This window comes from Bos mutus, chromosome 3 (assembly GCF_027580195.1).
Source record: "Bos mutus isolate GX-2022 chromosome 3, NWIPB_WYAK_1.1, whole genome shotgun sequence".
Classification (NCBI taxonomy): domain Eukaryota; kingdom Metazoa; phylum Chordata; class Mammalia; order Artiodactyla; family Bovidae; genus Bos; species Bos mutus.
Window position 1 is genome coordinate 16,156,913 of NC_091619.1, and position 14,087 is coordinate 16,170,999.

At 36.3% G+C, this 14,087-nt stretch overlaps 1 protein-coding gene across 2 annotated transcripts in view; it reads right to left on the reverse strand.

The window, feature by feature from the left end:
- The window catches only part of SNX27 (sorting nexin 27), a 79,694-nt gene that overhangs the window by 23,938 nt on the left and 41,669 nt on the right, over positions 1 to 14,087 (reverse strand). For both annotated transcript variants that reach the window (XM_070367083.1, XM_070367082.1), the window contains exons 3-6: positions 7,637 to 7,829; positions 6,012 to 6,076; positions 4,087 to 4,191; positions 1,068 to 1,146 (exon numbers count right to left, since the gene is read on the reverse strand). In XM_070367083.1, the coding sequence (XP_070223184.1) occupies positions 1,068 to 1,146; positions 4,087 to 4,191; positions 6,012 to 6,076; positions 7,637 to 7,829 (442 nt within the window). The remainder of the gene's footprint in view (positions 1 to 1,067; positions 1,147 to 4,086; positions 4,192 to 6,011; positions 6,077 to 7,636; positions 7,830 to 14,087) is intronic.

A 14,087-nucleotide genomic window follows, 5' to 3' on the forward strand; every position in this document is an offset into this window, starting at 1 on the left:
CAGGAGGTGAAGGAGATGACAGAGGATGAGATGGTTGGATGGTATCACGGACTCAATGGGCATGAGTTTGAGTAAACTCCGGAGTTGGTGATGGACAGGAAGACCTGGCGTGCTGCAGTTCATGGGGTTGCAAAGAGTCGGACATGACTGAGTGACTGAACTGAACTGAAAAGCTTAGAAAAGAAGGATAAGATTAGAATCCAAGTGTCCTTGTTCCTTAACAATTCTTTGCAACATTTATGTCTGCCTATTAGACTACAGAGAGTTGGGAAGACAATAAATAATTGCAAAATAGCTGCTTTAGGGGGAATCAAAGTTGTTCTACCTTGACCTGGGATGACAGGGCGATTCAAATCTCCCAAACTCTCTCCCTTTCCAGAATGGGGAATTCTGATCTATTGATATTATCTGTTGTTTCTGGCCTTACCCCTATATATGTATGATGTGGAAAAACCCATAAACCATTGGAAATCTGTCATTTGAAGACAGCCTTCCGACTTCCTCCCCTTTGTGGTCTCAATGAAACTGTCCCTAGCTTTTATAAAATAATATGTAAGAGAAAATCTCTGTCACCATGCAATAAAACCTCCTAGAGGACCTGTTTACACAGAAACTTAAATACATGCATTAAAGCAAAGCCTTTTAATCAGTGTATCTCTTTCTAACTCCTGAAAAGAAAAAGCTATTCTTAAAAATCTACAAAAAGCATAAAGAACACTAAAACAAGTTGTAGTTAAATAAAATCTCCTCTTTTTAAGGTGGTTTCACTAGAATATATTAATTTTAAATCTCTGATTTTTAAAAATCTCATGAAAATATCTGCTTCAGTGCTGGGTGCAAGGAATCAACACTGACAGAAGAGGAAAAAGGCTATCAGATACCTAGACTTGGGCTTAATGGGATTTGTCCTGTCTGCTTGTTAGAAACAGGTCCAATTAGTGGGACTGCCCTGTGTCTTCAATATCTTCTCTAGGCCAACAGTTTCAATCTGACAGCTTCTGGGATATTTGGTACATTAGTATTAGAATAAAATATTCCCAAACTTAATATTAGTCACTGGCACTTACCAAAGGAATGATTGATCACTTCAAATAAGGCAAAGTAATTCACTGTCGTACTGTCCATGCCAACCTTTGCTGCAATTGCCTAAAGTGTAAACGAAATAGATTAGTTTCAGGGAAACTAAGCACAGTTTCACGGGGCTGGGAAAAGATAGATGTATGCATGAGAAGCAGGGAGAAGAGAAGGGCCTCATTACCTTGGTTTCATATAAACTAAATCCATGGTCCATAGCTACTCTTCTTTGTATGTATGTATACATACATGCATCAAACAAAAGGGTAAAAATACCTATAGTATTTGACCCAAATAGCTATGACCTCTAAATACAAATTTTGAAGCTATTAATAGTCTCTCCTTAAATATCAGCTTTGCTCTCTGAAATATAACTTCATCTCATAAGGGTCTTTTTTAACAGCACTTAACTGAAGTGGCTTAGCAGCGGCAGCAGCAAGGCATGTGCTTCACAAGGACAGATTTTAAGAGGAAAATAAATTCTTATAAATATCTAGTCTTACACATTCAGCCTACATTTTAATACAGGCCGTTACCATACAAGATCTATATCCTTGGTTCTTGAGCTTAAAACACTGGTTATCAATTTTTTTTCATACTTCACAAATTATTCTTGTTTACTTTTCAGATAATCCATGTCTCATGCTTGGGACCTCCATTTCCTAAGAATTATTGTCATTCTTGTCCACATGAAAAAAGCAAATTGTTGGAACAACATGTCACTTTGAACAAGTATCAGTCCTCTCTAGAAACTAAGGTCCTAACGTGACAAATAAAAAGAAACTGAAAGATCTATATGCAAATAAACGAAAACCGAAATTACATACAAACAACAACAAAACACAAAGCAAAAAACATAACTAGTAGTATCAAAGTTCCTTTTCAAGGTCAATCCCAAAATGTATAAATAAGGTGTTAATTAAACAAGAAAAAGCTGTTGAGTATTAGTGTCTCAGTAAACCAAACATAAGTATATCCTTCTTCCCAGATCTGCTCACGAAGCAGACCTAGGGTCATCCCTGAAGTGAGGTAGAAACTGGAGACTCTGAGTGATCTAAGCTACAATTCTATACTGCACCAGACAGGAACTGATATCTTCTCAGGGTCTGGAAAATGGCTTATAGCTAGAAGTCTCAGTAATCAGGTAAGGAGAGAACTGAAAAAAAAAATTACACCTTTGTAGAGAAATACTGAAAACAAAACATCATTAAGCTATATAAAATTAATGTTTTCCTTGTAATCAATCTACCATTTTATAACTTCTGAAATACCTCAGATCCTGTACACACCCTTTGCCATGGTATAAAGTAAATGTTTGGGGGATAATTTATTTGCTACAAAGTAGAAATAAGCACTAATATCCAGACTAACCTGCTAGTCTCTCTGAAAACCTTTATCAAATCAAGATTAACGACCAAAGAAAAGGCCTAAAAGAAACAATTATACCCAGCACCTGGATCATGATCTTTAAATACCATTCCTCACTGAAAGGAAACAGGACTCCTTGGGGAAATGGCTGATTCTATATCTAGTATAGGAAATATACAAAGATGAGCCCAGAGCATCTTGTTGTAAGCAAGGATGCTATCATAAACAAATGAGTTGCACCAAAAAAACCCACAGAAGCAGACATGAAGGAGCTCCCAATGACCAAAGACAGAACAATGTGAGCACCAAAAAGAATACTGCTTTTGATTAAATCATGCTGAGTATCTAAAAACCCACATGATACTAAAAAAAAAAAATCTCACCGGATATCACTGGAATCAATAAGGGCACCATTTCTTTATACCACAAATTGGCAATAAAAGGGAAGAATTACATATTTATCCCCTCTTCCCTACAAACTGTATTTCAGGATACCAAATAGCCTTAGTTGATAAGGGAACATTCTTATAGAAGAATTCTAGTTAATAAACGTGAAGACATGAGAGAATTGGAAAATCAGCATTTTGCAACCCTTAATAAAATCACTGGTTACAACAACAATCATCAGTGAAAAACTCAATGAATAAAAAAAATCAGTGGAGTAAACAATGGAGATATCAAGTTATTACCACCTAAAGCTACTAATTAATCACTAAAAGTGGATAACCAAATATTGTGTTCCTCTTGTTGAGAAGTAATATGAAGTATATAGCACAGATTATGACGTACTCTTAACAGAAAAGCAGAACCTAATCGAGCCTCTAGAGAAAAATTCATTTATAGAAAATATAAGGAAACAGAAAGACATATTAAATGACATAAACAGACAAAAGAAACAAATGGGTACATTCAGAATGTGGAACATTCCACAGGACACAGACCCAATTTCTGCAATAAAGCAAATAATCTGGGGGGAAAAGTTGGGGAAGGGGAGGAAAGGGAGCTGGCCCTATATTAAAACAAACATAAAAACCAAGTATCACATGAGGACCTTGTTTAGATCCACATTTTAACAAACCAACTGTAAAGAATCATTTTTAGACAACTGGGAAAGTTGACTATGGATTTGTTATTAGTTAATACCATGCAAGTAGTTAATTTTTTAGGTTTGATAATGGTTTTGTGATTATATAAGAAGAATGTCCATATTTTTTAGAGATGCATACAGAAATGCATACAGGTCCAATAACACGGAATTTGTCTTAAAATATTTAAACAAAGGAAAAGGAAAACTGTATATGCAACACAAATGTGGCAAAATCTTGAGGATTATTAGATATGAGTGATGAGAACATGGAACTTCATGGTACTAGTCTATTTTCATGTACATTATAAAGTTTTTACAATTAAAAAGAGGGGGTACTAATCACAACCAATACAACCTAAGACATTTATTGCCTTTCTTTTAAGAAAGACAAAGTACATTCAAATTAATAATAGTTAACATCAACAGTAGCAGCTAATATTTAATAAATTTATTACATGCCAGATACTCCACGCACTTTATATGTATTAACTCATTTAATCTATCTTTCTCCATTTTAAACCAACCAATGTAAGTCCACTTGTTCAAGTTTAATTTACCTGATATACTTGGTCTGTAGTACTATTCTTTTTAACCCTGACTGTAACTGTCGTTGCATCTGGTAATGCTACTCTCAGCTCTACATCGGACACACCATTGTAATTCTGGGGAAAAGACAGAAAAATAATTAATTAAAAAAAATTATGACCCAGTATATCTTCACTCTCCTTGCAACATGCTAGCTAAACAACAACCTAAACTTGTGACAGAAAGAAAACGAGTTTCAATGAAAAGGGGAAAAAAGACATCTTATAAATCAATACATTTACATTTTATAAGTCAGTCATAAAGCTGACTTTCGGCTGCAGCAAAAGTTAACCTTTAAGAGGAACAGGAAGGAAAGAAATACGTTAAACTCAATGTGTTCATATCCAAAACAGAAAACTTGTGTGAAGCAGTTTAGGTCAAACACAGATGAGATTTTTGGCTTACTTTCAAACATTCAGAACTCACAAATGAGAAAAGAAAACAACTGAAAGCAGTAGTTTCAACAAATATTCTCTGGTTTTAAATGGTCAGGCATGGGCTTCCCTGGTAACCGGTCAATGGTAAAGAATCCACCTGCCAATGCAGGAGACACAGGTCTGATGCTGGGTTGGGAAGATTCCCTGGAGGAGGAAATGGCAACCCACTCCAGTATTCTTGCCTGGGAAACCCCATGGACAGTGGAGCCTGGTGGGCTACCATCCATGGGGTCTCAAAGAGTTGGGCACAACTTAGCAACTGAACAACAATATCAGACTGGCTCAAGTGGAATTCCAAGTTCCTTTCCAGACTCTGAAATAACCACCACACCTTTGAAAGGAAAAATTGATGAAACTCAGGAATCTGCATTAGTCTGGAACATGTACAATTTTCTTCAAGCAAAGAGTAAACAATTCTTATCCTCCTTAATTCAAAAGAAGTCCTTTTCTCTTACTGCTTTTGATAAATTTACACATTCCTCTAATAAACTGTGACCTTGTAATTTTTACTATAGAGAAACAACTATTTAGGAACAAATAGTTCCTAAATACCACTTTTAAAAAAGTAAAATTGCCTAAAATCATCCTAAGCATTACTTTGTTATAAGCCCTTGTCTGTAAGAACTTTTAATCCAGTTGGGAAAATAAAATATATACATATAAAATAATCAATGAATAACATACTAGTACAATAGCATTACACAGTCATTTGTCTATTCAATTAGTATTTATTAAGCACCTACAATATGTTTAACATTGTGCTACGGCACTGGGAATATAAAGATGATCAAGATTTAGCTCTTGTTCTGAAGATCTCATGTACAGCATGGTGATCATAGTTAACAATACTATTTCGTATATCTGAAATTTGCTAAGGGGCAGATCAGAAGTGAAGAAAGGAAGGAAGGGAAGATGGAAGGATGGAAGGAAGAAAAGAACAAGAAAGAAGGGAGGAAATAGTAATGAGGTGATAAATATGTTAACTTGACCATGGTGATCATTTCACAATTTATACAGATATCAAAACATTAAATCATACACCTAAATAGATACAATTCCTATCTGACAATTATATGTCAAAAAGCTGAAAAGAAAATAATTAAGATTTAGCTCTTACATACATGTAGCTCATACTCTAGTAAAGTAAAATTATAAAGTGATAACCTGACTATATGTATAAAAAATTAGAGAATGAGATAGCAACAAGGTGATAATTAAGTGGTACTGACTGCAGAAGTTCTTGGTGGAATAGAAAATTAATGACTTGAGCATCAGGAAGGAGTCAAAGAGAAGGTGGACATAGCACTAGGACATGAAGGATAAGCAGAACACGTAAAAAAAGGAAGTTGAAAAACTAGTCATTTGGAGAATTTATGGCAATTTAATCCAGAATCAATAACTTCAATTTTCCCCACAAGGAGCCAAGAGGGAAATAGTCACTGTAGTGGGTTTTCACCTACCTCATCTGATTCTGATAGAAATTCCTGCATGATGTCACTTTCGCCAATGACTCGTATTGAGCACACTGTAGAAAACAAAGATAGAATCTGGCATGAGGCCCTAAAATCAAGAATATATAGTCAAGAACATATCAAGATTTAAATATAAATCATCAGTAGCAGGCAATGCTGAAGTAGTATGCCATCCATGACACATGGTATTTTAAGGCACAACAAACATTTATATATGAAGTAGAACGGAGGAATAATAGAATGTACAAAGAAACAGCTTGCTAAAAACATTAAATTAGACAAATGAAGTCATTCATAAAAGAGAAATAAAAGTTCAGTAAATCCAACTTTGCTGGCTTGTGTTAATAAGCCAGAGAATAGAGCAAGAGTACGGACAATTAGGAATGTATCAAACACACAATTAAAATACAAAGAAAAATATCTATTTGGCATAGGAGAAGGTCAGTAAGAGAATCATTAACATTTAAAGCCACTTTGGGAAAAAAGGGGTAATCAAGTATTAATCTGAGTACCTCTTCTCATCTCACAAAGTTTAACTTCAAAACAACTACAAGTGAAAAAAAGAGAGAGAGAGAAAGGGAAAAGGAAGGAAAGGAAAACAGGCAGGTAGGTAGGTAATCATCTAAGAGAGTCAATTTCTTAACATTCTCATGGGGATAATAAATTACACTGCTGATTTTACTTCATTTTATTAAAAAAAACCTGTACTCTTTTTCATTTCCCAAGGGCTGTGTTTAGAGGCCATTCCACATTAGAGAAGTTAAAAATAGATGAAGTTTAACTACCTTCTATGGAGGAAACGGTTTTTCTTCAGGGAAAGCTCTCTACCAAAGTTTTAAAAAATTCAACTAGGTCAATTAGTTCTTCTATAAGGACACAGAATTACTAAATACCACATAAGACCATTATTCTATTAAATGAGTATTTTCAACAAAAAACTATTGCATGCCCAGCAAATTATATAACTCAATATCAAAGCAAGGTCTCTTCTCTGTGCCACAAACTGAACCATCATATTTAGGAGATCTTTGTCATTTCTCCCTGCCTTTCTAGATAAATGAATGTCTCAGCTTCCACATACAAAGATTCCTAATGTCTTGTTTGCAAGCCCTGAGATATTAATAACAAGTTAGTTTTAATATTTCTACCTATAACCTGCTAAGAACAAGGGGACTTTAGTTTGCTCACAACTCAGCAAACCTGTCCAAAAGGAATAAGGAATTTTCAAGTAGGCTATGTCAGTAAACTAAGAATCACTTTCATTAAAATGTCTTAAATACCTAGCTTCCAAATAAATTTGGCATGTTGAGTGTGTATGTGTTTGCTGGCAAATAATATAACCCTATAAATAAAGGTCCTTAATGCATAACAAAATAATTACGCATTTTTCTATTGTTGTTAAGTGTTCAGTGAATCAATAATATAGGCTATTAACTGTTGTACTGAACAGTTCAGTGTTGGGCTTTAACGCTCAGATCAATCAACATCTATAGTCAGAAATGTGACTTTCACTATTGAGTTTCCGGAAACTTAGCTATGCAGCTTAGGAGCCACAACATACTATCTTGACCAGATGTTTACTCAAGATAATAGAGTTTAATAGGCTGGCTTACCTTTTTCTAGATATTCTTCCAACCCCCGACGTCGGGCATCTAATTGCTGTTCTGATAAAGAGAATGGCCACTTCCCTGGAAGTCGGGGAAATGTAAAGTTGGCAAACTCTCTCTTCAGGTTCTGGTGTAAGATGGCAAATTCCCGGTACCGCTTAGAACACAGCTGCCTCCCTGCCATGTAAACATTGTAGACCTGGTGAGGGGGAAGGACAAAAAAAAAGCCTACTTACTACATATTAAATCACAGAATCACCTAGAGTCAGGCTCAGATTACCACTGGTTAGATCAGAGAAGGCAATGGCACCCCACTCCAGTACTCTCGCCTGGAAAATCCCATGGATGAAGGAGCCTGGTAGGCTGCAGTCCATGGGGTCATGAAGAGTCGGACACAACTGAGCGACTTCACTTTCACTTTTCACTTTCATACATTGGAGAAGGAAATGGCAACCCACTCCAGTGTTCTTGCCTGGAGAATCCCAGGGACGAGGGAGCCTGGTGGGCTGCCATCTATGGGGTTGCAGAGTCGGACACAACTGAAGTGACTTAGCAGCAGCAGCAGCAGCAGCAGGTATATTTCTCTATATACTTAACAGAGAATTTACGTTCAAGGTCACCATAAAACAAGATTTACTTTTAATAAATATGCCAGAAATTGTATGTAAAAAAGACAGATACTGCCTTCAAGGGGCCCATGATCTTATTTTTGCTATTACAATTAAACTCCAGCACACTGTTTTAAATATCTTTGGAGCCAATTATCAGTTTTTATTTTCAGAAAATTAAAAATCATTCAAAGCCAATGTGAATGAACAAGCAAGCAAATTTGGAGAGAGATGTAAAAAAGTTAGAACTGATCATAAAGCAAAGTGACTGACATTTGTGTGTGAACCACATTTCCAAAGAAAAGGTCTAAACAATGATGTAAGCAATACTGGTATTTTTGCTACCAAAAAGATCATTTTTCTACCAAAAAGATCATTTTTGCCAAAGCTCCTTTTTAAAATCAGATGTCCCTAGTTTTGGTCTTCTCCTTTCCAACATTAAAACAGAGTTAACAAAAAGCTGAAGAATAAATGTACTCTAAGGACCTCCTCATAATAATAAACAGTTAATAATCCTCATAAAAAAGTAGACAGATTTTTGTCTATTGTTCACAGATGCATGCCAAGCTTCTAGAATAGGGCCTGGCACACGGTAGGCACTCAGTAAATATTTGATGGAGAAATGAATGTATATATGTGCAATTCTTAGATATGTGTCCTCATAAAGGAAAGTGATAGGATACATGATCCAAAAACATCAAGTAAGTAACTTTGTAGTCTCAGAACATATCAAATTACACAGAGATGGGAAAATTAGCCCCAAATCACACTTACTGGATTAGCAAACATCAGTCAAAAATTTAAACGTGCACAAAACAGGTCATCTACTCGTGTAATCAAGACTTAGTCACTGAACATAGAACAGACTGGTGGTTGCTAAGAGGGAAGGGGTTGGGGGAGAGATGGGAGTAGCAGGCTGGGGTTACCAGACGTAAGCTTTTATATACAGAATGGATGAACAACAAGGTCCTACTGTACAGCATAGAGAACTATATTCAATATCCTATGATAAACCATAATGGAAAAGAACATAAAAAAGAAAGTGTATATATATATATGTATGAATGTATACCAAAAGAATATATATATATTCTTATAAAAGAATATATATATATAACTGAATCACTTTGTTGTACAGATGTAGTTAACACAATTACTCTAAATCAACTATACTTCAATTTAATACATAAACAAAGACTTAGACACTGAGAATGTATACACCAAACCATTTCCTTCAGTCTCAAGAAGAATCTTTTCCATGCTTCTATGATTTAACAAGTATAAATTAAATGTAATAATAATTTAGTCATTCAAAACTCCTCTCTCACAACTCTCCTCCTATGATCCTCCCATAAGCAAAGCCTCTAACTACTATCAGTGTCCAGGGAATGAATATAATCCTGATCAACAAGTTTTCTTCTTATAATTATCATGCAAATTTGTAACTGATTGTAATGAATCACACGTAATACCAAGTATTCCCATCACTGCCTTCTAAAGACTATGACTACATTTCCCCAGTGATGATCACTTGAGTGATCTCAAGTCTAACAAAACATTTCTTAGGGTAGAAAGAATCCTAAAACTTAAGAGGCCTTTGTGACAATTTCAACCCTAAAATTTCAGTTTCTCATAAGGTGAGAACAGTAACATCAAATAGCCTCTCACCACCCACCTCTTCCCACTTAAATGTGAAGTCAAAGGGAACAGAACTATAAATAGGATGCCTGACAGTTCAGTAATACATCCACGCAGGTAGGAATGGCTTCCACAAGAGCTAAACCATTTTTATATTAGCGGTGCTTAGCAAACGAAAAACATACAAAAATATATTACAACAGTGATGCTTTGTTCTTCATTTGTCCTTAAAATTAACCTATGATTCATTAGTATTCATTTCGCTGATTTGGACACACTCATTTGCAAAGAAAAGGACTGATTCCCCACTGAATCAACTCGTGAAAGTCCATGAGAAATGACCATGGTCTCATTACAAATGAGAATGGTCTGTCAAAAAATATATTTGCCAGACAAGAAGGAGATTATCATAAAATAGGGACTAAAGATATAGGCAGGCAGGCAGTACTTTTAGGATCTTTCCATCTTAATGTAAACCCCAGACTGGCTGGCTCATACATGGAATTAGACAGTTTGTCTAGCTTGCGAGAACATGTTGAATTTAACGATCACTGGTCACTGTCTTCTCCAACTGACCATATCCTACAAAACTTCAAAAGTTGGAATGTTCAGATTGCAAAGTCAGCTTCCAAGGGTAACAAGTTATTGCCCTCTTGAGATACTCTTTGCTGAGTTCGACCCCCATGAGGGAAAAGGAATGAATTATGAGTGGGGAAAGTGTAAAACTTATCTGATCGGTGATCTGGATTCTGCAAATAAAAGTTTCAAAATTCAGCTTTGAAATAATTTCTAAATTTCTGGATTCTGCAAATAAAAGTTTCAAAAATCAGCTTTGAAATAATTTTTAAATTTCTCTATATGTAAATGTTGAAAATCCATGCCATACCATTTTGCTTTATCCTCATGACTCAATTCTGTGGAATGAATGCCAGAAAGTGGTAATTGATAAATTCTCACAAAAGCACAAACCACTGTAGGGAAAGCAATTCTAGTAATATCTGGGCTCTATATTCAATATCAAAAAACAAAATTCCAGATAACAGAGATCTTTATTTTGTTGGTTCCTTAATCCCCACTTACAGATTTCTTAAGGCTTTTACATGGTAACATCTCATTCTGTGTAGGATCTGAATATTAAAATGTTCTTTCTCAAGTCTCTAGTAACCCACATGAATTGTGCTACTGAACACACAGAAGAGAATCTCCTTAAACAATGCAAAAGTGATCAGACACAATATTGTAAAGCAATTATCCTCCAATAAGAAGAAAAAAAGAATGACAACACCACCCAAGTTCTGCCTCCAAATGTCAAACAGACATTCATCTGGTTCATGCTATTGATCTGGATAAATCCTCAATGTACATTAGGACCAACAAATTGTTTCCAATGCCACCTTGCCATTTAATCTTGCTTTTAGCTGAAAATTTGTCTTCCAAAGGATACCTTATTGGCTATTCACAAGCTGCTTATAACAGCAAAAGGAGATTCAGCATTCTTATCTGATTTCTGAGTGAAATGCATGAGATCCTTAACTAAGGGATTCTTTCCCAATGCTGAAGTATTTAGGTTTCTTCTTGGAAAGAAAAAAATCAAAAGACAACCAGATGCTACTAAAGAACTTAGGCTACGTGTGTGTGTTTTCCCTAATGTAGATCGTAAATGACATCTATTTTCTTTATTTGGACCTCAGGTGTATAGAATTGGGTTAACAACAATCCTTGGTTCATAACACAGTCTCATTTTGATGAACTCTGTTTGGATATTTAATTCAGATATTTTTATCTTTTAAAATTTATTTAATTGATTTTTTTTTTTTTTTTTTTGCCATTCCACACTGCATGTGGGATCTTAGTTCACCAACCAGGGATTGAACTCACACCTCCTGCAGTGGAAGCACAGAGTGTCTTAATCATTGGACCACCAGGGAAATCCCAATTTAGTTATGTTTAATGTGAGAGTTGGACTGTGAAGAAAGCTGAGTGCTGAAGAACTGACGCTTTTGAACTGTGGTGTTGGAGAAGACTCTTGAAAGTCCCTTGGACTGCAAGGAGATCCAACCAGTCCATCCTAAAGGAGATCAGTCCTGGGTGTTCATTGGAAGGACTGATGCTGAAGCTGAAACTCCAATACTTTGGCCACCTCATGCCAAGAATTGACTCACTGGAAAAGACCCTGATACTGGGAGGGATTGGGGGCAGGAGGAGAAGGGGACGACAGAGGATGAGATGACTGGATGGCATCACCGACTCGATGGACATGAGTTTGAGTGAATTCCGGGAGTTGGTGATGGACAGGGAGGCCTAGCGTGCTGTGATTCATGGGGTAGCAAAGAGTCGGACATGACTGAGTGACTGAACTGAACTGAACTGAACACTGTAAAAAATAAACTAAAAACTAAGGCCTTGACAAAAACATCCCTAACCACATAGTCTCTGCCTCCTTCACCCCATCTCCCTGTTTCTCTCTCAAAATTATTAGGCTCAACCATGTTTCATTATTCCTGTTTTTCTTTTCATAGTTTATTCCTACGTTTACATGTACTCTTTACATTTTTATTTTTTATGTTCATTTTTTGGCTGCCCTGGGTCTTTGTTGCTGTGTGCAGCTTTTCTGTAGCTGTGGGAAGGTGGGGCTACTCTCTAGATGTGGTGTGTGGGTTTCTCACTGCAGCAGCTTCTCCTGTTGCACAGCACAGGCTCTAGAGCACATGGGCTTCAGCAGTTGTGACACGTGGGCTCAGCAGTTGTGGTGCATGGGTTTAGCTGCCTCAAGGTACATGGAATCTTCCCAGACTAGGGATCGAACCTGTGTCCTCTGCATTGGCAGGCAGATTCTTAACCACTGGACCATCAAGAAAGTCCTTATTTTAATTTTTGAAGGATATTTCAGTTTTATTAAAAGTCTATCATGCAGAATAAGACTTTTTGGCACTTATTTTTTCACATAGTCTCATCCACAATGCTATATATCTTTGTGGTTTATTCTACTGTACATAACACTTTGTTGTTTTACATTTTTTAAAAAATCTGTTCTGTTGACATACATTTAGGTTGTTTCTGGGTTTTAATATTTCTTGGTTTTAGCCATTATGAACAATGCTACTGTGAACATTGGTGCATGCGCTGCCTGTAGTATATACAGTAATATAAGAGATTCTCCTGGATATACTCTATGTGAGGAACTTCAGAATTATAAGGTATGTGAACATTCAACCTAAGGAGACAATGCCAACTTATAAGCTAAAGCAGTTACATAAATTTATGCTCCTTACACTCCTTTTCAGTAATAATATAAAAAGATTCTCTTAATTTTTGCAAATGGAATGGGTATGAAAAGATTTCTTGCTCTGGTCCTAATTTACAGTTCCAAGATTATAAATGATGCTGATTATCGTCTCTCCATATATATTTATTGGCCAGCTGCCCAGGGATCAAGGCTCATCCACCAATGGGCCAATATCAACTGTGGAAAACCCCAGACCCCTCAGCCAGCTGAGTCAGGAACTGGCCCCACTCACCAGCAGTCTGACATCTGACCCAGAACCCTCCCAGGACACGGCCCCACCCACCAGTGGCTGATAGCTTTTGCACTAGGCAAGGCTTGGCAACCAACCCAATCAGGAGTCAGCCATGCCTACCAATGTGCCTCAAGTAGTCAGCCTGCCACAACAGAAGGGCTCATGCAGCCCATATAGATGGCACCCCTAAAGCATAAAGGTCTGGAGACCAGAAGCAAGTATGCTGCTGGCCCACAGGTATTTCCTACTTAAGGCCACTTCTCCATGATAAGGAAACATACCAACCTACCAAATACATAGAAATAAAAACACAGAACTGGCAAAATGAGGCTACAGAGGAATATGTTCCAAACAAAGGAATAAGACAAAACCCCAGAAGAAGAACTAAGTGAAATAGAGATAAGCAATTTATGCAACAAAGATTTCAAGGTAATGACCATAAAAATGTTCAAAGAACTTTGGAGAAGACTAGATGAACACAGTGAGAAGTCAGAATTTTTCTAACAGAGAGTTAGAAAATATAAAGTAGACCCAAACAGATGAAAAATACAGTAACTAAAATAAAAAATACACTAGAAGGATTCAATAACAGATTAGATGATACAGAGGAATGAATCAGGAAACTAGAAGACAGAGTAAAGAAAATAACTCAAACTGAACAGAAAAAAGGAAAAATAATTTTTAAAAATGAGA